The following is a 26,657-nucleotide window of genomic DNA, read 5'->3' as shown; positions in this document are numbered from 1 at the left end:
CAGGACAGGGCTTCCCTGGTGGCGCAGTGGTTGAGAGTCTGCCTGCCAATGCAGGGGACACGGGTTCGAGCCCTGGTCTGGGAAGATCCCACATGCCGCGGAGCAACTGGGCCCGTGAGCCATAGTTACTGAGCCTGCGCGTCTGGAGCTTGTGCTCCGCAACGGGAGAGGCCGCTATAGTGAGAGGCCCGCGCACCGCAATGAGGAGTGGCCCCCACTTGCCACAGCTGGAGAAAGCCCTCGCACAGAAACGAAGACCCAACACAGCCATAAGTAAATAAATAAATAAAAAAAAAAAAAAAAAAAAAAAGTGCAGGACAAAGCTCAGATAAATGACAGATAATTTGTTAGTATAGATCCCATGCAATATTTGGGACATACTTATACTAAAAAATTATTCATCCTTTATCTGAAAATCAGGTTTAGCTGGGCATCCTGTGTTTGTTTTTAATTGAAGTACAGTTGATTTACAATGTTGTAATAGCTTCAGGTGTACAGCAAAGTGATTCAGTTATTTTTTCTCAGATTCTTTTACACTAGAGGTTATTACAAGATACTGAATATAGTTCCTTGTGCTATACAGTAAACCCTTGTTGCTTATCTATTTTATGTATAGTAGTTTATATCTGTTCATCCCAAACTCCTAATTTATCCCTCCCTTCCCTTTCCCCTTTGGTAACCATAAGTTTGTTTTCTATGTCTGTGAGTCTGTTTCTGTTTTGTAAATAAGTTCATTGGTACTATTTTTTAGATTCCATCTATAAGTGGAATCATATGATATTTGTCTATCCTTGTCTGACTTATTTCACTTAGTATGATAATCTCTAGGTCCATCCATGTTGCTGCAAATGACAGTATTTCATTCTTTCTTATGGCTGAGTAATATTCTATTTTTTTATATACATACACACACACACACACACATACACACACATATACCACATCTTCTTAAACTAATCGAATGTTAGACACTTAGGATGCTTCCATGTCTTGGCTATTATAAATAGTGCTGCTATGAACAGTGGGTTGCATGCATCATTTTGAATTAGAGTTTTCGTCTTTTTTCCGGATATTTGGGCATCCTGTGTTTTATCTGACACTCTGACCCCGGCACTGCCCTCAGGGACACAGAGTCTGATAGACACGGTAAGTCCCATCAAGGCCTTTACTTCAGCATCTTCTGTTCACAAGAGTGTCGGTCAAGTACAGAGACTGGCTGAACTGGCTTATTCCCTGCGCCCCTTCCCCCTCCTTCCCAGGGGCTGGCCTGGGCCACAGCTCCTTGCATCAGAGTGTCTGTCACACCCCACAGTGATCCCCCCTCACTACGCTTCATTCGCTCACAAATATTTCCTGGGATGCTTTTGCCGAGCTCCAGGTCTGAGTCTTCCGGGGCCAGCTGGGCTTCGGAGTTCAAAGCATTCAGAGCCAAAATAATAAGAAGAAGAAGAGGACATACAACATATTATATAACCTCCATCAGGGCCTGGGGCAGGACCGCCAACATGAAATACACTAACACCTCTGCAGCCAAATCTGTCCCACTAAGTGGGATAAATAACCCATAAATAGCATTACACCTTGCTTCCGGCTGATTTATACAGTAATAAAGTGGCTCGTGAGATGCTGAGATAACTACAGACAATAAATTCTCTAGTACTTCTTACTCCCAAGGAAAATGTTCTAAAGCTTCGAGCTTATGCCAGTTCAAGCGAAGCTCAGTGCCCGGACGTGCGTGTGCAGTGAGTCATCTCCAGGCCTGGCTGCCCCAGCTCTGCGAGGAGGCCCAGCAGCGCTGCACGGCCTCGGTCACCAGGCTGGAGGTGGGCAGTGGAGGATGGTCATCTCGAGCCACGATGCAGCCGCAGAAAGACGGTACCTCTCAGCACGTCTCCACGCGTCACCATCTCAGAACTAAGCCATCTCTTTGGCTCCGTGATTGCCTGCTGGCTGATAAGTGTCCTCGAAGCCAGTGATCGGCAGGTCACACACCATGACTGCACAGTCCCCGGGGGCCTCCTCAGCATTCACAGTGCCTCACCGTCTTCTCCCCTCCTTGGCCTCATCTGTATTTAACCCAGTCCAGCGATGTCTCCATCCCTCAAGGGAGGCAGGAGACCTGCTCCATTTCCATGCCCAGCATTTCTTCCATGTCCCTTTCCCCTGACTTAAGCCCTGGTTTACATCAACTGCAGGAGGCGTTCACTTACCCACCCCCCACTCCACCTCAAAAAAAAGTTTTTACATTCACTCTTCATGGGGTGTAAAACTCCTGTCACAAATCGGGGGAAAGTGAACGTCAGAAATGTTACTTTTCAAAAAACATCCAGGAAGGCACCGTGTGCAGGAATAATAAAATATCCGTTTTCTCCCAGTCTGGGCTTCTCTCAGTGAATTCATGCTGCTGATTGAAAGGGATCATCAAGCCAGGCAGAAAACACTTCTTGGGTTACCAGTACACGTTCGTTTGCATAAGAGGACACACACAGGGACGCATTCGCCCGCCACCTGTGGCTTTTTCCAATCACAGCCAGCTTCATCCTGAGTCGGCCTGTGCTTTTCATCCTGAAACCCTGCCTGCACCCTCAACCATTCTAATGCCTTTCTAGAAATAGAACACAGGACCCAGCTGCCTCGTCAGCTCTGAAGACTAGTGCAGACTGAGGTTTTAACCCGAAACAATCTTAGCAAATCCACCACTATGATTTTCAGATGGCTCCTGAAGAGAAGTTTTTTTACCACAGACATTCAGATTGTTCTACATCACTGCCTAAATTTCCACAGCCAACCTTCTGAATATTCATGCTCACCTTTAAAAATCAGTTCTTCCTGTGCTATCCAAGCTGTCTCATGAGCAGCAAATGCCGTTTGGCATACGCTGGCGTCCTCATTGCCAAGTCCACCATCCACTTCTGTCAGCACCCCTGCCCCCCCAGGCAGTGGTTTCCATGTCTCAGTGGGTCTTGGTCATCACCAATCCTGCAGAACTTCAACTGCCCGCCCTTTGATTTCCAAAGTCATATGTCATGGTGGGTCCCAACATCACCGGCTTCCTGATATCACCAAGGACAGTGTTATCTGTGTCCCCAGCAAGCAGTGGGGTATCTTTAACTCTTTTTTCATGCATGAATAGTACGACTGAACACAAAGTCACAAAAGGAAAAATAAACTTAAAAATTTAAAACACACACAACAACACCAGCAACTGATAGAGGCGCCTGCACCCCTGGGAGCATTGGAGTGCTACAGTCAGGTCAGGTCAGATTTTGCAGCAAAGAGAATCTTGGCACCAAACTTACGGGAAAAAAACTTCTCAGTGTCCAGAGCTTTCTGCATTTTGGAATTGCAGATAAGGGACTGTAGGTCTGTTCTACCGGGGAATCAAGGAAAAGACAGAACCAGGGTCTTCAAAGAGCTCTCAGTCGAACAAGAGAGAGCTGTCTGCAAACAGAGCACAGTTCAGTGGTGAAAGCAGCTACCATTCAGCAATGTCGGGGAGGAAGACCTTTGCCTCTGCCCTTCTAGGGTTTTCCAGCTGCTCTAAGAATTAAATTGACCTGAGACAGATTAATAGGAGAACATCAAACAAAAGTTTAGTAACATGTATACATGGGAGAGGCATTGGGAAAATGAGTATCTCACCGAAATGGCTGAAGCCCTCACCTTAAACACCATCTTCAGCTGAAGACAAAAGAGCACGTTGAGGGTAGTGGTTTGGGACTTCAAAGGGGTGGAAGGCAATTCACAGAGATGGAAAAGCAGATGTGTGGTAAGCAAATGTTCGTGGGCCTTGCAGAGACAGTGGGACACAGAGCGGACTCTGACCTCTAGGTTTTCCCACCACATTGGGCCATGTTCTTTGTAGATATCTGTGGCGACGGCTCTATTCCAGGAACGGGCCCTTTATCTAAATTCTTTAGGCAGCTAAGGGGGAGGTAAAAAGAAACACTTTCTGAGTCTTCTTTCTTAAAAGCAATCAGCCTAAATTAATCCTCATGCCAAAGAGACACATTTTGGGGTGGCACACTTTGCTTACCTAGAGTGAGCACCTACGAAGTGCTCCCTCCAAGGCAAGCATTGCTGATTCCATTAACAAATGGAAACTCTGAGTCCGGAGAAGTTCATAACCAAGTGCTATAAAGACTTACGTCTCCCCCCCTCAACACATTTAAATTCTAACCTCCAATGGGGTGAGGGCCTTCGGGTCACAATCAGGCCATGAGGGCAGAGCTCTCACATATGGAATTAATGCCCCTATAAAAGGACCCCAGAGAGCTCTCCCTTCCCCCACGTGAGGACCGTTGGGGCCCAGGATAGGCCATCTCAAAATGTGCCTTAATGGCATATTGATTATTTTGAATTAAAGTACTTAAGAAACGGCCAATGCAAAGGGACACTCTGACCCTCCTTTCTGTCTCCCTGAAAGCAGGACATAAATCTTTTCTGTGAAAGGAGCATCCCCTGCATCTAGAGGCAGGACACCCTTATCCCCAAAGATGGGGAATTGGGGGCCAAGAAACACAAACAAACCTCATTCTTTAACTGGCACACCAAACCTAAGCTTCTTTGTCCTGTCGAGTCCTCACAAATTTATTGTTTGTCTAAAAAGTATAAAAGTTTCCTGCTTTGGCCACTTCTTAGGTCCCATTTCTACAGGGCCTCCGTGCACATGAATTAGAATTAGTTTATTTTTCTCCTGTTAATCTGTCTTGTGCCAACTGAACTATCAGTCCAGCCACAAGAACCCAAGAGGGGTTGAGGGGAAGTTTCCCCCTCCCCAAGAGCACAGATAGGATCATAGCTCCTGCTATGACACTCACCAACCAAAAAAGTGGTTCTCAGACTGTGTCCAAAGGAAACCAAGAGGCCTCAGATCTGCTGTGAGAGCTACACAAGGACCTGATTATCTTTTTTTACCCTTCACCTGCAACCCATTCTCAAATGTGTTCTATACCAAATTTTAACACACTAGAGACGGCCAAAATATCAAACATTTCTGCCAGGATAACTCACTTTTGTGAGTTATCCTGGCCTCCCCCCAGGATAAAACTTTGTTGCATTCTGTTTAGCTATGAACACCCGAGACTGCAGAGCTTGGTTGGCAAACACACCAGGTGTGCATTTGCCCCAAATACAAAAAGATGCCTGCAGGAGGCCACTTGATGCAGGACTGCTAGTGGAGACGAGGCTGGATCAACCCACGGGCCCATCAACAGGGGACGGGTTGACCACACAGTGGAGCTCTGCGCAGCTATAAAAGCAGTCAGGACCTTGACCACGGATCCCTATGGAGCCTCCTCAAGGATGGACGGTTACATGAAAAAAGGCAAGGAGGAGGAAACAGTGGGTAGAAAGGAGGGTCCTCCAAAAAACGGAATAAACTAAGAAAACCGGAGGTCGGTAGCTCTGGGGGAAGGACCTGGCGTCCCCGTAGGTCTGTAACCTCTGCTCGGCTCCCGACCGGCCCCCTTCCCGCAGCGGCCCCCGCGCTCCAGCTTTTCCGCGGTCTTTAGGGTTTACGCGCTGGGCGCCGCGGGCCAGTCAGCCCGGCCCGAAGACGTGCGGTCGGCCTTCTGGGCGTCGGAGGCTCTCCGAACCCGCCGGGCTTTCCCGGGACCGGGCCCAGGCGGCGCAACTCCCGGACCGGGGGCGGCTGGGCGCCCCGATTTTGCTCCCTGCCTACGAGGGTGCTGGAGGAGGGATCCTCCCGGAGAAAGAGTTCGAAAGACGGTGGGGGTCCCACATGGAAAGTGCGGGGACAGGGCGCCTGTCCCGCTGAGAGGACAGGCGCGCCCCGGGCCCAGCCCCAGGGACAGGGTGGAGAAGCCCCTCGTCCGCCGCCTCCTCCTCCTTGACCGCCGTTTGCGCGCTCGGCTTCTCTGGGCACCAGGGGACACCGGCGGGGGTCGCGAGGCCTCGGCCGTGGCGCGAGGAGCGCGGGAGCGAGGCCGGAGAGCGCCGGGAAGGGGCGCCGGGAAGGGGCGCAGGCGGGCGGCGCGCAGGCTCCTGGGCCGCGAGGGTGGTGCCTCCCGCGCGCGCCAAGCCCCGCCCACGCGCAGGCAGCGTCTCTTCCGATTGGGCAGCGCCGCCAGGCCGTCGGCGCGGGGCGAGAGTCGTCGCGTCCGGGTGACGTCTCCCGCGGGCGTCGGGAGGGGTCGTCGGCGTCCGCAGCAGTGTCGGCGGCCGCGGCGGCGGGTGGGAAATGGCGGAGTATTTGGCCTCCATCTTCGGCACCGAGAAAGACAAGTGAGTGAGAGCCGGCCGCCGGGGTCCCGGGTCAGGGGGGCGGGAGGCGTGCGGCGGGGCTCGGCGGCGGGGCCCGGGAGGCGGCGGGAGGCCCGGCGGGCCGGCGGGGGGAGGGGCGGGCGGCTCTTCCGGCCTCAGGAGTCGCGCGCCGCCGCCTCGTGCGCCCGGGCGGGCGGGCGGGCGGGCGATGGGCCGGGCGGGTGGCGGGCTTCCGCTTGGGCGGCGTGGCCTCTCCCGCCGGGGGCTGCTCGGCGGCCCACCTACAGGCGACCCTGGCCCCCGCGCCCCTGGCACTCGGAAGCCGCCTCGAGTTGTGCTGAAGTTGTCAACATTAACGATTCCCCCAACTTTCATCTTTTAATGTCGAGCCGGGCAAGCGGTAGTACAGGCTTCGCCCGCGTTAAATCGTTAGATAACTTAGAGTCCTAACTGTTAGGGTTTTATCCGCTTCACGAGCTTCTTGTGTGAGTTAAGCGGTGATCGGACTGATCATAAGGACATTTGATGTGAAAAAGTATTTTGGAGATTACGGGTTTAACCAACCATAAAAGACATAATCTGATTTTAAAATACTTTAAGATGCAATTCCAATATAAGAGTAAGATGGGTGTTTTTTCTTTTTTTAGGTTGTATATCTTTCGTAATCAATTGTTAGATTAAAAGTAAAACATATAATTTGACTTTGCCACGTATTAATTTCCAGTTTATTCACTGAAGTTTAGACTAAAGGGAGTGTTTCCAGACATTTTGGAGGATAATTCTTACTTTGAAAACCCAAAGATTAAGCTTAATCTATTTGAATAAATGGTTAACATCTTGGGATTCTTTAGGGCTGTACAGGGCTTACGTGAATATGTTTTTAATGATAAACTCCTAAGTTTGCTATAGATAATGTTTTAATACCACTTGATCAAACACTTTAAATTGTTTCTGTCTTCCAGGATGCAGTTTATCTTGTAAAATGTCTTCTTTTACACATTCTAGAATCTCCTGTGTTGTTTGGAAGAGGGGGTTATATTTTTTCCTAGCAAAACTCACAAGACAAAAGCATCAGTCATACTCACTCCAGAAACATTAATTGAGTGTCAACTCAAGGCCAATCTCTGGGGACTCAAAGATGGGTAAAATTTGGATCTTGTTCTCAAGGAACTCAAGGAGTGAGAGGGTACTTATCATGTAAAGGATAACTAAAGTAAAACGCATTAAAATGTATTAAGTGCTATGGAAGAGGTGTGCGCCCCAAAGGCTGTGGCTCCAGAGGCAGCAGCTTGGGGAACATGATCTTGAATGGATTGGCCAGCTCTGCTGGAAAAAGAGGCTTCTCGGAGTTTGCTGAAGAGCATGCAGTGTTAATTTCACTCTTGAGCTTATGTTAGTGTGGGCCATGACTTATGTCCCATTGCAGTTTTTTTCCGTTGTTCTGGTAAAAAGCTGCATAAGGTGGTGTCTTCGCTGTTGCTCTATGAAACTCTTACTTCAGAGGTTCATTTCATATATTCATTCTATAAATAACCACGTTTCAATCTGTTGGTGCTGTATTGTAAAAATCATGGCTATAATTCAGGAAACTTGATTATTTAATCTAGGTTTCTCATTTCAGGGAGACGTGGGGTTTTAGTTTCCAGGAAACATCTCGACTCCTAAAAAATGAAGATGATGATTCCCGCTTACCTTTTTCTTTTCTTTTCTTTTCTTTTTTTTTCAATTTAAGCTGGAAGTAAAATGTAGGTCTATACCAATTAAAAATATTTAGCTAATTACACATGTGAGGTTATGGACATTTTCTAAATCTAAGCACAGATTAGCCTTTCTAATATCTTCTCTGTGATAGTAAATCACGTCTTTTCTTTTACATCTTTTCATTTTATTTCAGTAGTTTAATGAGCACACTAGAAAAGTTTTGACTGATAGACTAAATTCAGTAATTAACTGGGCATAATGAAAAGAGAGTCATCTCTGGAAGTACAGGACCAAGGATTGTTTTAATTATATGGAATAGTTGGGTATTAATTGTTGAGATGGGTTTTGTCTATTCTGGGATATTCTTAAAATAAGCTCTTTATTTTCGAGTGACTTCCTGAAGATGTAATGTTATATACTCAAGTGAAATAATCTGAAGCAAGAGCTATAAGTTTGCAAATACATGTAGTAATCATTTTCCTCTCCTGATAAATTCAGACTTTTCCACTTTTATTGCTATCTAATAGTAAATCAATGGCTAGTTGATCTTCATGGTCCATCAGATTTCACTGAGGCCCTTTGACCTTAACTCTGGATGGCCCTTGCTAAAAACTTGAATCTACAGGGTAACTTTCCCACCTCTGCAAGTCTAAATTTGAATGGGGCCCGCTAGTAAGAGTTCATAATTCATCACAGATGGAATATGCTAAGCCACCTTGCATTGCTGTCACGCTGGCTGGAGTGCTAGTTTTGATTTTATCTGGATGGCCCAAGTATTGGAGCATTTTAAGGGAGGGCTTTGCGATATGGGGACAGAAGGTGGCCTTGTGGACTTCCTGCAGACGGGGGGGAGTTCCCCAATAGCTTGTTTTCAGTGTATTGAAACCAGGGGGAATGGTTTACTTAGACCTCTTTTTGGGAATTTCCTATTGGTCTGGTGTCTTGGGTGAGGGAACCTGGACTTTGTGATTACTTAGATAATAATGACTACGTGTAATGAGCACACAGATGGTACATCTGATTCTGGTTCTCGGGACAGTGCCATGTTGGCATTTTCCTCAGTTTACAGATGGCTCCTGAGACCCGGACAGGGACGGGCTACTGGCCCAAGTCCAGGCAGCTAGTAGCAGACTCAGGATCTTGACCCCTCACTACACTGTGTTGATGTCCTCAAGAGAAAATTTCATCGTGGAAGACTAGAGAACAGATAGGTTTTAAGTTAAATACAGTTTTAGATTAACTTAACATACAGTTTAAGAGGAAACGATAGAGAAGTACAGTTGACCTTTGAACCACGTGGAGGTTGGGGTGCTGACCCTCTGCACAGTCAATAATCCAGTCTGAGTTTAACTTCTAGGCAGCCCATGTCTGCTGTTCCGAATCCTACGATTCATCCAACCATGGGTCGTGTAGTACTGTAGGATTTAATGACTAAAAAAGCTGAATATAAGTGGACCTGCATAGTTCAAGCCCGTGTTGTTCAAGGGTCAACTGTAGTTGAAAGTGGAGGGGATTCCAGTGCGGAGGAACCAGGTTAGAATTAGAGTGTTCTTCATTGAAAGAGTACCATGTTTTTAGAGGGGCAAATTGAAGCTGAGTAGCTCTAAAATATGGGAAGGTACCTATTACCAGTAAAAACAATGTGCCTATGTTTTTGTGAAGTAAAAGAAACGTAGTTTGACAGCATTTATCTTGTTGATGACATATTTCCATCTATTTGTTATCTTCCCAGCAAAATAATCAGCTCTTATTTTCCCTTACAGAGTCAACTGTTCATTTTATTTCAAAATTGGAGCATGTCGTCATGGAGACAGATGCTCTCGGTTGCACAATAAACCGACCTTTAGCCAGGTTTGTTTGTTTTTCCTTTTTTTTTTTCCGTTTTCATGTAAATGATCAAAACTTCATGTACTTTACAGAGGCAGTTAATTTCCATGTGTTAATAAACGGGGGTTTTTTTCTATAGTTTTATTTTCCATCTGTGTTCATAAATGTGTTTATTTAAATGAGAATGAGGCAGGTGAACCACCCCTAGCGAAGGTCTGAGAGCACCATTCCCTGTTTTTGTCATTAGAAAAACTTGTTGGCTGTGACTGGTTTTCACTGCCTTACCACCGTCCCTGCCTCTAACAGGCGTGGGCTGGGAGGGGCGGCCGGGCCTGCGCTGCCTTCGCCTCTGCTCCGGGTGCTGGTAGATGCAGAGCTGGCTTTCTGCTCGTTGCTCTCCAGGCAGTAGAGGAGACGCTGGCGCGATCGTCAGCAGAGCCGTCACTCTGCATGCAGGGGCTCTCCAGTACTCCCGGGTGTGTCCCCTCTGAGACCCCGGCCAAGGACACAGCAAGTCGTATCATGTCATTAGAAACACGAACAATGAAAGTTAACGTTAGAGACAGGCATTTACCTTCAGTTATTCATGGCCAGTCTGTTCAGTTAATGAGAGATGCCTGTTGCCTTGGGCTTGGCTGTGTTGTGAGTTCAGATCAGTCAGAAACGGTGATTTTTGATAGTTTATTTTTGGCTAATTGAAGAAAAGGCAAGGGTTTACACCCTGCAACAGATCCAGTGAATTAAAGGGAGAAAGCACCTCTGGGAGGAACAGAAAACTTCTGTCCGTGTTTACCTGAATGTTTGGATTTGAAAAGAATCTGTACTTCAGTCTTTCCAGACTGAGGGCCCTTGAGCTCCTTCAAGCCACCCGTGAAGTCTGAATGTGCAGCCTCAGAACCACTGAGTATAAGTATTTAGGAAAGTCAGTCAGTTGTAAGAAAGAGACGGTATTTTCTAACTTAATAGCTTTGAACATGTCTCTTTCGAAATTCAGAATATTGGAGAATTCACTTTACGTTTTCTGTTTGTTGTATTTTTTTTTTTAAGTGCTTCCATTTATGAACTAAATCTTCCCCACTAGGCCAGTGGCCATGATTCCGTTAAAGTTTGGTGGGGTCAGGTGTATGTGTTAACTTGAACATCTTGTTTTGATTCATTTGGTTGGATTTAGGTAATCCTGACCACCTGTGATTTTAATGGAACTGAATTACTCCCTTTAAGTGAAGTTTCTTTTATTATTAAACAGCCACTGCCAGATGACCTGAGTGAGAACTAAAGTGAATTTCCTGTGGGATCACTGGGCTCAGTATAGCTTTCCATCAGAGCTGTCACACACTGGTGATTCCAGTTAAAAACCAAGTGTGGTTGGCTTTGGGAACATCGGAGTCCTGAAGTGGTTGACTCGGGGCGGTGTCAGTGGCTTGCAGAGAGGCCAGGCCCCGGGGGTGGGTCTGTGTGGTGGCAGCGGTGCTGCGTGGCTGGCGGCCATCCTCCCAGCTTGGTTTCCCAGAGCAGACCTGCGGCTGGGGGACCCGCACGACCACTCCCCTTGACCCCGCAGCTAGAAGCGGAGCCGGCCGGTTCTGTGAAACCACTTAACAAAACTGCTTTGGATATACGTTGAGACTGAATGTTTATTTTCTTAAATCATGCGGTTTATTGGCTCAGCTTGTAAATCTCTAGCGTAATTGAGTGTGGGCTTCTTTCTAAGCTTTTACAGTGATGTGGACGTTAAGATTCATGTGATGCTAGCCTACTAACTTAAACATGGTTTGTTTTTTCAGACAACTTGAGTTTGAGAAGAACGGTACAATGTAAGGTTTCAAGTCTGCCTGATCCAGTTTAAAGCACAAGGGCTAAAAGGATTTTTTTCCCTTAAAAGAAGGATTGGAAAAGAGCAAATGTTTTAAGCTATTGTATTATGTAAACAGAGATCCCACCAAGAATATGTAAATATGATAGGTGTCCACGAGAGTTAGGAAACCCATTCGGTGTGCCTGTTTCCTACGAGATCAAGAGAGCTTGATGGACTACATATACTTGGGTTATGCATTTGGTTTTAAAATTTTTTTTCATATGGGGAATATGATTATAATGTGAATTTTTTGACATCATAGTGTCTGCTAGCTTGAAGTATGAGGAAATGTTAGTGCTCTATTATTTGCCTTGTCTTAAAACACTTCAGTGGCGTGGGACTACTCAAAATAACAATTACAGTTTCTTCTTGGTTGCTGGCTGACTTGACCTAAGTCACTTGACCTAAGTCACCGCTCAAACTCTGTTTTCATAATATGATGGTTTGGGTGTACTCTTCAGAAGACAAGTGTCTGACTTGCAGGAAACAAACAGCAGGCGTTGAGCCATTTGCAAACAAGTTGTCTCTTTGCAATTGTCTAATATATGCACAGCAGCCAGTAGAATTCCCCTTTTTATTTTTTTTTCCCCGCAGACCATCTTGATTCAAAACATCTATCGTAATCCCCAAAACAGTGCACAGACGGCTGACGGCTCACACTGTAAGTCCCACAGTTGGAGAAATTTTTTTAAAACAATGGTGTTAAAGAGCCCACTCTTAATTGAGACAAATAATGTTGGCTTCTGAGCTGCTGACATAGAGCTGTTGCAAACAGGACACGGTGCCGGAGGTCCTTGGCGCACACAGCAAGAACTTGATACTTGGCCGCGTTCAGCAGGCTGGCCGGGAGGTCACTGGCCGGACCTCTTCCCACCGTGGACGTTTGTTAACGAGAGGGGTCCGGCCCTGTGACACCCAAACGTCACCAGCCAGTCATTGGTCTTCACAGTGACTGAACCCCTGGCAATTATTAAGTTCTTTCTGTGAAATCAAAAACCTTAGGAATATTTAGGATTTAATAAGGTAAGTGGCCCAATAAGTGTGGGTTTTATTTCACCATTATAATTTTTCCTCTAGGAAGTAGAGATTTCATGATACGTAATTATTGTATTTCTCTAATCAGTTGATACAGGCACTCTTTCTCATTTGTTCATTAAAAGTTTCCTATAACAGGAATATTTTGGTAGTAGCCTGCCGAGTTGTTTGCATTCTTAACTGGATTGGAACTTTGAAATGGAGAATTTTTACAGTCTGTGACAGAAATACAATATGAGCATGTCATGGGATCTCTGTTGCATTGCAGTGTCAGGGTGCTCCAAGACAGCTATCAACTAAGAGAAAACATCTCTGCTTCGAAAGAAAATAACTTGATCTTTTTTCAGCACTGAGTCTTGACTGAAGTGATCGCCACAGGAAACCGGTTAAGTGTTTACATTTAATTTTCCATGATATAAAGTTGTTGCGTTTTGTATTTCAGACCATTGCCCTCTTGAACATTTACCGTAACCCTCAAAACTCTTCCCAGTCTGCTGACGGTTTGCGCTGTAAGTTCATACAAGTTCCTTCCCTGGTTCCCTGGGCTTGCGTGTCAGAGCTCAGCGTCAACTCCATCTGGTCTGCCGCTGTAGTGTCAAGGACCACCTTTCACTAGAGGTGTCGAGAGCTTATGTCCCACTGACCCCATGGAAACCTCTGTTTGAGATTGGGACTCGTGCCCACTTATTTAGGAAGGAAAAAGGGACTGGAGAGGGTGCCCTTTACAAGAGCGTGGAGCTGCTGCTCTTCCTTCCGGTACCTTGGCCGTCATCCGGGGGGAATGTGTGTCAGCTTAAATGCGGACCCACGTTCTTCCCGCTTAACAGGGAAAGTTTCTCTGACTTAAAAAAAATTGTTCTGAAATTGTTTTTCAGATTTTTTTTCTTGTTAGACTTTTTCCCCCTTAAACTCCGTTTTGGAGATGATGCTTTTAACTGCGAGAGCCCTGTTGTGAGAACGCTTCCCACGTGGGGCCCTCCACGCGGCACTGGCCCCGAGTGCAGCACAGTCCTGGTGGGCTCCTGTCTTCCTCAGATGCTTTATGTAGGTGTTTCCAACTTCAGGAGTTAGCTTATTACATTTGGGAAGTAAAGGATACTTGGTAGGGAATAGCTCTAGACCGGGCATTCAGTAGACGTTACTGGTTTCTTCAGGTAATGGGAAGTGCTGAATTTAAGTTATGGATGTGGCATTTACCGAGGGGTATCTTTTAGGGAACAGGAGAAATATTACTATCTCTGGAAAGTTAAACTACGGTTTAAGTTTTACAGCTGTTGAACCGTAGAGTGGATTTAGTCATCTGAGGATAAACTGAAACGAACATCCTGGACTCGTGTTAAAATCAAGGGGTCCAGACCAAAGGGTAGATGCTTCTCATGCACCAATTTGTTTTGAAGCTGTAAAAAATAGATCACAGAATAACACCACGAGGTACCTTTGGATAGCCACAAACCTGGATCAAATACACCCTTGGCCCGGAGCCCCTCAGTTTATAGGGTGACCTACAGGGGGTGAAATGGTCCCAGCAGCCACCACCTCCTCAAGCTGGCCCCAGACTGGGAGGCTTCCCAGTTCCGTGTGTGTGCGTGCACGGTGCTTGTGTCTGCAGGGGAGGGACTGGTACATTTTTCCTGCCGAGACACTAAATGTTTTTCGATGCTAATGCTGACCTGATAGAGAATTAATTTCTTTGCCTCAATCTGATGGTAGCAGGATTTACTTGGTAGCCCTTGATTTAAAATACCTGGTTTTCTGTTTTTTAAAGAAATAAGTCAATGGGTGGAAAAAACTGTTTCTCTATGGACTGATTAAATAATTTTTGTAACAGCCCTACCCTGGGGTAGAAATGAATGAGAAGTAGATGACTGAGTTATGACAGTTAATCACTCTTTGCCCTGCTTGTTTTTTCGGGGATGCGTATGCTTTATTGACAGAAGAATGTTGCATTAGTTCTCTGTGTCTATATCTGTGATTCACAGGACTCTTGTTTTGCATATGCTACAAAAATAAAAGTTTAGCTGTACTAAAGATTACAATTCTGGGGTCCAGATTGTATAAATTAAACACAATATGGATTCTACAATTTAGCTAGGTTCATCAGTTTCCTAAAATTACTGGCTCTTTTTAACGTACCCTTTTATCTGTAGAAAAATAAGCTATCTTTGCTCGGATTAAACTTAAATATGAACCCCAGTTTAAGAGCGTTTCTGTAAGAAAACTGGGTACTTATTTAAAATATATTGAGTCGTGTAAATACTCTTTTAGTTGAACAGTTTTTTAATCACTCATCTCTGCCTTTTAGGTCATTTTGATTGACTCAAAAATTTTAACCAGAGTATAGGAGATAAGATATGCCCACTATCAAGCATTTTAAAATATGAACTTGACATAAATTTTTAAAATACGATATTCTGTTATATAGTAACAGAATAGAAATTTTAAGAATATAGCCAGTATTTTAACAGCCACCAAAATGTGATTCTCAATATTGCTAAAACTTTTTGAGTGTGTGAATATTTTCTGTCTTCTCATTTTTTCTAATGTGGAGAAGGAAATTTTAAACATTAAAATCTGCCCTTGGAATGGGCTTCACTTGACTAGCTTTTCTGTTGTTCAGAACTTGATTTCTGGTCAGGGAAGAAGGTACGTTCACAATAGCTTTTAAATCGACACGAGCTGTCGAGTAGCCATTGTTGCCTAATGCATTCAGTAAGTTCTGTGTGCTAATGCAAGCTGGATTCCTAGAAATTCAAAAATAACTAAAATGCAGGGACACCCCCCCGCCCAGCTCCAGTGGCAAGAAAGTGAACTTAAATCATTGTCAGAATCAAAAACTGAAGTTCTTATCCTTGAGGTAAAAAGTTTCCCAGAGAGCTCGGGAACTGCTCTCAGGCAGCGCAGTGTGGATAGAGCCCATGGCCACGGCCCAGCGCCCTTGGCGGGTGCCCAGAGGGGACCGCCAGTCCAGGAGGCGGCCTGTGGAAGGTGACAATTAAAGACAGGCTGTCCCAGCCTCGAAGCCACTCCCTGGTCTGGCTGTTTGGAACGTCAGTTTACTGACACACCAGCTTTGTGCTTTCTCAGATTTAGGTTCAGAGAACGTTAGAGTTTGATGGTAAGCTTTGGTAGGAGGATGACGAGGATAGAATGTAAATTTGCAAAATCTATCCACACACCTGACTTGATTTCACTTAGTGCACGTGGATTACGAAGAATAAACTTGATGAAAATAGTTTGAAATATAAAATAATGCTTTCTTCAACGAAGCATTGTAACTTTCCCTTTATGCGAAAGAGGGTGTTCAAAATACTGTAATTGAACTTGGTAATTATCCTACTGAGTCTTTATTTTCGGTCATTTGGGTTTTAATCGCATCAGAAAGAATTTTAATAACATTCTGTGTGGCTGCTAATTGGTAAAAGAAACTAGTCAGGAACATAAGCTTTTAATCATTTACCCTGATTTCAGCTTTCATTTTAACCTAATAAAGGAAAGGAAAAAAATCAGTGTGATTACTTGGCCTGTATCTTAAATCTAAAAAGGAAGAAAATTTTCATTTAAAAATTTCTTAATTTGAGAGTCAACCTTTTCCTCACACTTTCTGAAAATGTTGGCCCTTTGATGCTGATTAAAACTTGTTGTGATTTTAACATTTGAACAGCCAGAATTGAGATTGTCGTAAGGGGCATTTAAAAATCTCACCACACTTTAAAATTCCAACAAGTGGCTGTGTAATGCAGAGTCTTCAGTCTCCAGTAGGATGCAGCTCTCCTTTTCTCTCTAGATAATCTGATGTGTGTTGTGTAGCAGTTTGAGTTTAAGCGCAGAGCTGTCTCAGTCACAGCTCCCTGCTCTAACCAGCAAGATTTCTGTTGTTCACAGGTGCTGTGAGCGATGTCGAGATGCAGGAACACTATGATGAGTTTTTTGAGGTGAGCTGTTGACTGAAACCCCCTGACCTGTCGTTCACCCTCTGTATCTGGAACTAGGACTTTTGTCCATTAATAAAAATTCCTAGACGTGAGTTATGTTCGGTTACTCTTTTATCTCTGTTGTGACCCTCAAACCACTGTCTTCCCTTCAGGAGGTTTTCACAGAAATGGAGGAGAAGTACGGGGAGGTGGAGGAGATGAACGTCTGCGACAACCTCGGAGATCACCTCGTTGGGAACGTGTATGTCAAGGTAGGAGTGAGACGGCAAGTGGGACTGAGGAAGGGTTAGTGCCCTGAGCCGCTAACCTCGAAGTTCCACGTGCTCAGACCTGCCCATGAATTCGATGCGCTGACCGGCCCTCGTTGGCTGTGGCTTGGGTCCGGTGGCCGGCCTGCGGGTGCCGGGAAGACGCAGGGAGGGCCCCGGTCGGCGGGTGTCTTTGGCTGTTGGTTAGCGGCTGTTGCACTGGGGAGAAGAAGCTGGTTTATATGTTTGGTTTCTTCCCCCCCCACCCCTTTTTTTTAATAAAACTTTCATCACCTGCATAAATCATGACGTGTTCTTTTAACCAGTTGAATTTGAAAACCATGGCAATATACATGGCATGAGCTTGGACCGTAGAAAAATTAACTCATTGTAAATAAAGGGTGGGCTGGCTCTTAAATTGCTCTCCGACGTTATCCCACCTGAATTACTTTACCTGTGAACATGTGACGCATAGTTGAGTCAGTAGTTGAAGACAGTTGTCATTGAAGTGTGGGCGGCAGCGTTTTTGCCATGTCTTTTCAGTTCCGCCGTGAAGAAGATGCAGAAAAGGCCGTGATTGACCTGAACAACCGCTGGTTTAATGGCCAGCCGATCCACGCTGAGCTCTCCCCTGTGACTGACTTCAGAGAAGCCTGCTGCCGCCAGTACGAGATGGGGTAGGTGTGGGCAGGCCCCGGGGGCACCCTGGGCGGGTGGAGGGCATGCCCCGCGTGACCCCGTCTATTCTCCCGCAGGGAGTGCACGCGGGGAGGCTTCTGCAACTTCATGCACCTGAAGCCCATCTCTCGGGAGCTGCGGCGGGAGTTGTACGGGCGCCGCCGTAAGAAGTGAGTACTCGAGTGCACCGTGACCGTTTCTTAACCAAAATACTGTTTTCAAGTAAAGCTTGGCTTTCATGTCATTTCTCTTTAAAAGGCACTGCTTAGAACGTAGTGCATATTTTAAAATATAACATGTACTCTTTGAAGGACATTTTCCACGCACGCACGGCTTCCTCCTTGTCAGGTCGAGATCAGACCTTAGTAACTGAGGGAACCGTTAAGCTGGTGACCACTAAAATTAGGTTTGTTTACACGGTGTTTATTCTCAAGATATCTGGACTTCCTTTACATGCTGCCTGTTTCCATTGGGGTTCCTTGGTTTTTATTGATTTGGGCAGGTTTCTTTGGCTGTGGGTGGGGGCACCGCCCTGTGGACCACCGACAGTTGGGCACCGTTACGTGTCTGGTCCTGTTGCTTAAGTGCAGGGGGTCGTGTCACCAAGCAGAGAAAAGGCCAAGGTGTCAGCGTAACGAGTGACTTCTACTCAGACTGAGTTCTGGCCCCAGAGGGCTTCTCGTCCCTCTCCTGTCAAACAAATATTTGGAGATGCAGACCTTATTGGTGATTGTTTCATTGTCAACAAAAAGAAGCATAGGAGAAAAAGAACCCTGGCCTCCCCTCGCCCACAGTGGGCCCGACGGACCCCGTCCCTGAGCTGCGTACATGTCGGGGCGGCGGCTTGGCCGGGGCGGGACCTGAAACGGGGGTCAGACGTGGGGTGAGGGGTGTGTACGTCCCGTTCGCTCTGGATTAGGGTTTCCCCTGGCCGTTTGAGTTGGCGCCACAGGAGGATACGATAGAGAAGATGTCAAAGCTCTTCAGTCTTCAGGTGCCCCTTTTTATCCCTGACACTTTAACATCTGAGATGAGGGCACGTCGTACAGCTCCAGCTTGTGGCTTAATTGGCAGCGTTTTTCTCCTTTGTTGGCCTCGTCGGCGCAGTGAGCTGCAGTGTTCAGACGTGTCAGTCCCCGTCCTGTGTGTTGCGTCCTGCGGTGTGGGTGCCATGGTGTCCTTTCCTGTCCTTGGTTGCAGGCATAGATCGCGGTCCCGCTCTCGGGAGCGTCGCTCTCGGTCTAGAGACCGTGGCCGCGGCGGCGGCGGCGGTGGCGGCGGGGGACGGGAGCGCGACAGGAGGCGGTCGAGAGACCGAGAGAGATCTGGGCGGTTCTGAGCCGTGCTGTTCTTGCCGCGTGTCTGCTGGGAAGTGTCGTCCGTCGTTGGTTGACCGAGCCAGTTCATAATGGGAGTTTTTTTTAAAAAAACAACAAAAAAAACAAAGATGGGTTTCTGAATAAAATTTGTAGTGATACAGAATTCCTGTGTGACTGATTTCTTGTGCCAAGTCTTTGTTTCCAGTCTCTTCCTTTACAGACCTGCACATACATCATCAGCCCTTGAGGTGAAGGTATTACATCAGTCACTTCGTGTATAAATGACACACCTACCAGTAAAGGGAAAACTCATATGCGAAAAAGGCCTGTTTCTTGTGATCTGCATGTTAACAGGTAATCCAGCGTTTCTCTTCTGAAGCTGTTAGCCGACTGGAGTGGAGCCTGCAGTGTTGGGTTCTTATCCGTGAGCTTCTGGTTTTGCTCCAGGGGCCGCCTTGTGTCCTGAGACACGGGTGGCACATAACACGGGGATGCGCTCAGGCCCTCGCGTTGCTGTTTCACCTCCTGGTGGCTGCGTCGTAAACCACTAAGGGACAGGAGCACAAGCCCTGTGATCACATCGGCCTCGGCAGAACCTTCCTGTCTGGTGTGTCACCTTCCCAAACCATCTTCGTCGTGGCAACGCAGGGCAGTGTGACTCGGGGCAGCCGTGGAGTTGTGTCCCGGTTCCTGCCGTGGCCGCGCCTCGGCTGGGAGCACAGGGATTCTCTTAGGAGAGAGTCTGACCCAAAGGCAAACCGAAACACGGTTCCAGGGACCAGCACGCGGCACTGCTCGGCACCCCCGTGCTTCCTCACGACAGCCGCAAGCACAGCCTCCCGCGGGCGTCCGACCCTCTTACCCGTTCCTGGGAGGTGTGCCTGCCGAGGCGGGGGACACACTGCTTCCCTGACCAGTTTGTTTCATGGAAGTCAACTTTGATCTGGTAAATTATAAAAAGTGATTTAGTGATCACGTTAGTTTTGTTCAGCTTTGCTGGCTTGAAATTTTGGGGGTTTTTTGTTTTTTTTGCAGTAGTAGGCAGATGATTTTGGATAAAGTGGCACTTTGAGTTGGTGGTCTAGGAAGTTATCTTTAAATCATTTTTCATACTCCCAAAAAAGTCAGTACCAGTACTTCAGATTTTCTACCTAAGTTTGGTCAGAGTTGTGGAAATTAGTCATTTCCACTGCATCTGAAGGAGGCAACGTGACAAAATTTTTAATTTGTATTTCTTAACTTTGATTAGAGTCACCTTTTCCTGTGGACGTCTCTAGTTTCAAAAGTAAATGAAGATCCCTGGTGGTCCAGTGGTTAAGAATCGCCTTCCAACGCAGGGGACTCAGGTTTGATCCCTGCTCGGGGAACTAAGATCCCACATGCCGCAGGGCAACTAAGCCCGTGCGCCACAACTACTGAGCTCACGTGCCTCAACGAGAGAGCCCGCGTGCCACAACTACAGAACCCACACGCCACAGTGAAAGATCCTGTGTGCAGCAACTAAGATCCGTTGCAGCCAAAAATAAATAGGCTTTTTTTTTTTTTTTTAAGTGTCTTGAAAACTTTGTCACTGAAGTCAGAAAGAGGAACTTACAAAGTAAAGGGAAAGGAGCCCTGCCGCCCCACCCTCCATACCCTCATGCAGGTCTGGAGTGAAAGGCCGTTGAGGGCAGTTTGGGCCTGAAGCTGCCCCGTGTTGCCACTGGTTTGGGCATGCTTGGACCTACCCACGTCAGCAAAGAGCAGCTCAGTAGATAAGCCCAAGTAAAGGCAGTAGGTCCTGGGTCCAAGGGGGTTTTTATTTTTAAAAAGTGGGGGAGCTTCCCTGGTGGGCAGTGGTTAAGACTCTGCCTGCCAATGCAGGGGACACGGGTTCGAGCCCTGGTCCGGGAAGATCCCACATGCCGCAGAGCAGGTAAGCCCATGCACCACAACTACTGAGCCTGCGCTCTAGAGCCCGCAAGCCACAACTACTGAGCCCATGTGCCACAACTACTGAGCCTGCGCTCTAGAGCCCACGAGCCACAACTACTGAGCCCGTGTGCCACAACTACTGAGCCTGTGCTCTAGAGCCCACGAGCCACAACTACTGAGCCCATGTGCCACAACTACTGAGCCTGTGCTCTAGAGCCCATGAGCCACAACTACTGAGCCTGCGCTGTAGAGCCCGCGAGCCACAACTACTGAGCCATGAGCCACAACTACTGAGCCCACATGCCTAGAGCCCATGCTCTGCAACAAGAGAAGCCACCGCAATGAGAAGCCCGCGCACCACAACGAAGAGTAGCCCCCACTCGCCGCAACTAGAGAAAGCCTGCACGCAGCAACAAAGACCCAACGCAGCCAAAAATAAGTAAATAAATAAATAAATTTATTTTTTTTTAAAAAAGCCACTTGAAATAATTGTGATTTGTAATGAGGACGGGCCCAAACATTACTGCAAAAGTTTCTTGTCCTGAATATTACACGATGTATATTAAGACTGAAACCAAATAGAGAATAGCTGCTGAAACAGACTCTTAAATACAGTATCAACACATTTAATTCAACAGTTGTGTTGAATTACTTCAATTAATTTTTACAGCCTTTTTTTTTTTATTTTTGCTTGCTGTTTTGATACAGGTGTAGCAAGCTTACCCTATGCATGTGTGTATATATAATAGTTGAAAATCATTTTAAATATTTCAAACATTGGCGTTTGAGGTCACCACCACTATTGATTGGAGAAAATTCACTTCCTTTGAACAAGATAGTATTGGAGAAAGGGTTGCTGGTGTTGGCACTGCAGTTATCACTTTTTCCCTTCTCAGTTCAGGAGTCCTTATTTACCAAAAGGGGATGAAACAGCAAATGATTTTTTTTTAAAAAAAAGTCTATTCAAAACACAGAAAACACTGGTATTATAAGTGTGCTTCTAGAGCCTTTGTAATGGAAAGTCAGGCTGGGGTCGTGGCAGTGAGAGTGTCACATGGCACTCAGCGGGGCTGACCCTAGTGAGGTTGGCTTTGTTCAGTCCAGTGGTTCCCAGTCTTGGGGGTTTTCAGACCATTTAGATTTTCCCAAAGAAACAAACATAGGATTGTGGTCAATATAAGATTCTCAACTTCTGGTTTGCTAAGTGGGACTTTTTAAATTGCTCTCATCAAATTTCACCCATCATTTCCTGAAAGAGCATTTCAGTTTTTTATTATGAAGGTTTTTTAAACATACTCAAAAATAGAGAAATTGTGGTGAAGCCCCAGATACTTAAACCTTGTGTACGTAAAATGTTTGCATCCCTGAAACGTAAGGACTTTTCCATGCTGCCGCCTCAGGAAAGCACAGCCCGGAATAAACTTGGCTCCATGAACCACAGTGCTTTGCCTTTCCTTTCGTAGCTCCTGGGGTTGGGGTGTAGCAGCACCGTCCATCAAGGTGTTGTGGCCTGTGTGTGTGTGTGTGTGTGTTTGCGTGCGTGCTTGTGCACCAGCCAAAAGTGAGCAAGGCGGAATAAATGCCTTGTGGGCACTTGGCATTTTTGGCTGGCATTTCAGGGCAAAAATTAGGCAAAGCTCTACACTTGAGAAAAGGATGTGCAACCAGAAGAGACGCTTCAGAAGACCAGGTGCTCCGAGAACTCTTGGGTCCAGCCAAGCAACTTGGGAAGAGGGCTGGGGTTTGTCTAGGGGCGCGGGGATTAGGTTCTCTGAGGGCTTTGGAAGTGGCAACAGGAACTAGCCCTGGAGGCTGAATTCCTGTGCCTGTCAATCCAGACACAGGCAGCATGGAACAAAGCAGGAAGAGAAGGCACCTTGTTGGATCCGGCTTTTTATTCCAGTTGATCTACATAACCTTTTGAGAGAGAGGAGGGAACAGCCCTAGAAATCACGTAAATTGATCAGGTTGTCCTAGTGCAAGTAACAGCAGATACGGTGAACTAGTTCCAGCTACAAAAATAGAGGATGTATTGCCTGTGTTGACCCAAAACACATAGACTGCCAGTTATTTCTCCAGCAAAGATGGGCTTTTTCAGGATAAGCAGAGAATCCAGCTGGGGTCTGTAGCCGTGAGGAGCCACGTGCAAGTCCCCGCACGGCTCCAGCTGTAGTTCTCTGCCTGCTCCGCCCCGTAGGGGTTTGCATCGCCCCAGGCCAATAGCAAGCCGGCTGCAGCTTCTCCAGGCTTCACGTTCCAGAGGAAGGACACCTTCCCCCAGGGCACCCAGCACCTGGCGTCTCATTGACCCAAATTGGTGCTGCTTATAGCTTCCAAATTCTTCATACGAAAGGAGTACGATACTGATAAAATCTCGCAAAAATGGGACACACACACAGAGAAAACTACAGGGGAGTCTCAGTTCTGAATATGGATGCAAAAGTCCTAAACACGGGCAAACAGAATCTAGCAGCATATTAAATATGCCACAATTAAGGGGGATTTTTTTCTAGGAATTAAGGATGAATGATAAATACTTAATTTGTTCTATTTAAGTTTTCTTAGGAGACTCCCAATCACATTTGTGTTGTGTCTTTTAGCCGGCTCCATGATTGTCATATTTTTAATGAGCTGCATGATGCCTACCGCACAATACTTAGAGAACTGTTATGAGGTGAACCCCCTAGTAGGTCCTGCCCAGTCAAGAAGTAGCTGCACCGGCCAATGCCCAGACCATCCTCCCAGCCACAAAGCACCTCCCTCCTCAAGAAAACGACCATCTCAACATGTGTGACCATCGTCTTGTTTCGTTTTGGTTTTATTAAACACTCTACATAGATAGACCTAGAGATTATCATACAAAGTGAAGTAAGTCAGACAGAGAAAGACAAATATCATAGGATATCACTTACATGTGGGATCCAAAAAACCGATACAAATGAACTTATTTACAGAAATAGACTCACAGACATAGAAAACAAACTATGGTTACCAAAGAGGAAAAGGGTGGGGGGTGGATAAATTGGGAGTTTTGGATTAACAGGTACAGAATACTGTATATAAAATAGATAATCAATCGGACTTCCTGGTGGCACAGTGGTTAAGAATCCGCCTGCCAATGCAGGGGACACGGGTTCGAGCCCTGGTCCGGGAAGATCCCACATGCCGCGGAGCAACTAAGTCTGTGCGCCACAACTGTTGAGCCTGCACTCTAGAGCCCACGAGCCACAACTGCTGAGCCCTCGTGCCACAACTACTGAAGCCTGCGCGCCTAGAGCCCATGCTCCGAAACAAGAGAAGCCACTGCAATGAGAAGCCCACACACCACAATGAAGAGTAGCCCCCGCTCGCTGCAACTAGAGAAAGCCTGCATACAGCAGTGAAGACCCAACGCAGCCAAAAATAAAATTAGTTAATTAATTAATTTTTAAAAATAAAAAAAAAGAAAATAGATAACCAACAAAGACTTACTGTATAGCACAGGGAACTATATTTGATAAACTATGATGGAAAAGAATCTGAAAAAGAATGTATATATGTATAACTGAATCACTTTGCTGTATACCTGAAACATTGCAAATCAACTATACTTCAATAAAAACAAAACTAAAAAACAATCTAGGGGGTGGGAGGATTTGGGAGATTGGGATTGACATATATACAATATTGATTCTATGTATAAAATAGATAACTAATGAGAACCTACTGTATAGCACAGGGAAGTCTACCCAATGCTCTGTGGTGACCTAAATGAGAAGGAAATCCAAAAAAGAGGGGATATATGTATGCATACAGCTGATTCAATTTGCTGTACAGTAGAAACTAACACAATATTGTAAAGCAACTATACTCCAATAATAATGATAAAAAAATCTACATAGGCTTCACCAAACATTACAGTTCTGCCTGTTTTTGAATTTTATATAAATGGAATCATTGCATTTCACCTTGCCTTGCTTTGACTCAGCTTGTCTGCAACATTCAATATGTTTTTGGACGCCGCTGACTTGAAATTTGCAGCTCGAGGCATATGAATCGAGTAGTTAATACATGTTACTGGCACAACGGACCAGCTGGAGGAACAGAAGGAGGAAGAGGAGGAGGGGTCAGTGGGGACACGTTCCCTGAGGCAGGAATGAGCTTGGACATGCGTGGATCAGGAAAGACTGGCTCTAGGCTGTGCTGTGGAAACACGTGGCCCTCATCCCCCCTCACCCCACATGTCGGCCGAGGGCCAGCTGCTCTGACTCCCAGCACCGTCATCTTCCCTGGGGCGGCTGGTGGGGCAGCCCCACCTGGATGGAGCGTGGCCAGCCCGCCGGCGCAGAGAGAGAGGAAAACCCCTTGCCGGTTCTTCAACTCTGATCAGAGAGACGCATGAACTTCCTTCCACACTTCATGGGTCAAAGCGAGTCACAAGGCCACTCAGCACTGCAGTGGGAGGGGCGCCAGCGGGAGGGGTCCTGGGGTGCTGGGTGCACAGTAGTATCCTCCAAAGCTCATTCAAGGCACAGCACACGGGAAAGAGAGTCAGGGCAGCATTGTACAGGGCCTCGTGAGCTCGGGAAGGACCTGGAGCTCGTTCTGAGTGGTGGGAAGGGTTTGAGCAGGAGGATTATACATTCTGATTCATGTTTCTGAAGTAGTGTCTCACCGCAGGGGGTTGGAAGGGGACCAGAGTGGAAGCTTCTGCTGTGGTCCAGGCAGGCAGGAGGGCAGCTCGGACTGTGGCAGGTGTTGGGGGCCGTTGAGTCTGGGACAGACGGTCTCCGTCCCCTTTGTCTTCTAGCTCTTCCAGTGGCTGCAGTGGCAGGTTGGCAGGTCCCTGGCTTCACCTGGCACGTCCCCAATGGATGGATGAGGTTGGTGCCTTTTCGTGCCATTGGCCATTTGCATGTCTCTGTGAAGCACCTGCTCAAGTCTCTGCCCATTTTAAAATCAAGTCGTTTGTCTTTTTCCTGTGTATTTCTAGCACTTCTTTACACAGTCGGAGTCCTTTGTTGAAGGTTGCAAATACCTATCCCGGTCTAGGGCTTCCTTTTCCCTCTCAGTGGTGGGATGAACGCATGTCTTCCAATGTAACTAGTCCAGTTCAGCAATATTTCTTCTGTGGACAGTGCTTTCTGGGTCCTGTTTAACACACCTTTGCTCCCGAGTTCCTGCTGATATTCTGCCTTCGCCATAAGCTTATTGTCTTAGCGTGCACACTTAGGTTACACGCAGGATTGCTCTCTGATCGTTTTGTGTGTATGGTGTAGGGGTGCTTGTTTTTCTACAGGGTTAGCCCATCGCTTCAGCAACTTATTGTGGAAAGAGCCGCAACCTCCCCTGCAGAGCTGAGGGGGGCCTCTGTTGAATCAGGTGACCACACATGTAGATGGGTCCATTTCCAGGTTCTCCAGTCCCGTGTACCTCCTGTGCCTCACATATAGTCAGAATGAAGGAGAGCCCATAGGACCTGCTGGTGGTCAGATGTGGTCAGAGAGAAGGTTCTAGGTCGCCTCCACGGGCTTTAACCTCAGCAGATTTTTTTTTTCTTTATCAATTTCATTACTGATAAAGCTGATTGGAGAACATGAATGTGGGTTTTAAGGCCCGTAGAACTCGTCCTACCACCTCCATCCATGGTTTGACCTTGGGGCAGCCCACCTGAGGGGCAGCCTGTGTCCGCAGGACATGCACAGTCTCCAGGATGCTGCCGGTGCCAACCTGGGGAGGGGCCAGGAGAGTTGGTCCCCAGGGTTCGCACCTTTTAAACTGATCAATGTCCTGCAGTCAGGAGAGAAGGAACAAGTCAAGGGCCTCCGCCGAGCAGACCGCCACTCTCCTCTCCTGGGAAGGAGGGGGCGTGGGAGGAGAGGGGAGGGGGCGGCACTGTGATGGGTGCTGCTTCCTTGTGGAAACACAGTACTGAGCTAAAGGG

The 26,657-nt window shown here is 46.8% G+C and overlaps 1 protein-coding gene across 5 annotated transcripts; it reads left to right on the top strand.

Moving 5' to 3' along the window:
* The first annotated feature begins 6,113 nt into the window (after window positions 1-6,113).
* On the top strand, window positions 6,114-18,983 carry U2AF1 (U2 small nuclear RNA auxiliary factor 1). 5 transcript variants are annotated; one of them, XM_059921668.1, is made up of 8 exons: window positions 6,114-6,246; window positions 9,690-9,777; window positions 13,086-13,152; window positions 16,526-16,575; window positions 16,728-16,826; window positions 17,367-17,488; window positions 17,579-17,671; window positions 18,702-18,983. In XM_059921668.1, the coding sequence occupies exons 1-8, from the start codon at window positions 6,203-6,205 to the stop codon at window positions 18,838-18,840; spliced, it is 702 nt and encodes a 233-aa protein (XP_059777651.1). In that variant the 5' UTR covers window positions 6,114-6,202; the 3' UTR covers window positions 18,841-18,983. The 5 variants fall into 5 exon arrangements, with proteins under 5 accessions (XP_059777651.1, XP_059777650.1, XP_059777649.1 ...); XM_059921667.1 differs by lacking the exon at window positions 13,086-13,152 and adding an exon at window positions 12,203-12,269 and having other exon boundaries at window positions 17,367-17,500; XM_059921666.1 differs by having other exon boundaries at window positions 6,115-6,246; window positions 17,367-17,500.
* Window positions 18,984-26,657: the final 7,674 nt, after the last annotated feature.

Source organism: Balaenoptera ricei, chromosome 4, assembly GCF_028023285.1.
Source record: "Balaenoptera ricei isolate mBalRic1 chromosome 4, mBalRic1.hap2, whole genome shotgun sequence".
Lineage (NCBI taxonomy): Eukaryota > Metazoa > Chordata > Mammalia > Artiodactyla > Balaenopteridae > Balaenoptera > Balaenoptera ricei.
Note: the sequence above shows the minus strand (reverse complement) of the source record. Positions and strands in the feature narration are given on the sequence as shown.

Bases quoted from the DNA above. Each gene is read 5' to 3' on its own strand.
- U2AF1 (XM_059921667.1), top strand. From the start codon at position 6,203: ATGGCGGAGTATTTGGCCTCCATCTTCGGCACCGAGAAAGACAA. The intron at 6,247-9,689 runs GTGAGTGAGAGC...TTTCCCTTACAG, and splicing joins TTCGGCACCGAGAAAGACAA to AGTCAACTGTTCATTTTATT. The intron at 9,778-12,202 runs GTTTGTTTGTTT...TTTTCCCCGCAG, and splicing joins ATAAACCGACCTTTAGCCAG to ACCATCTTGATTCAAAACAT.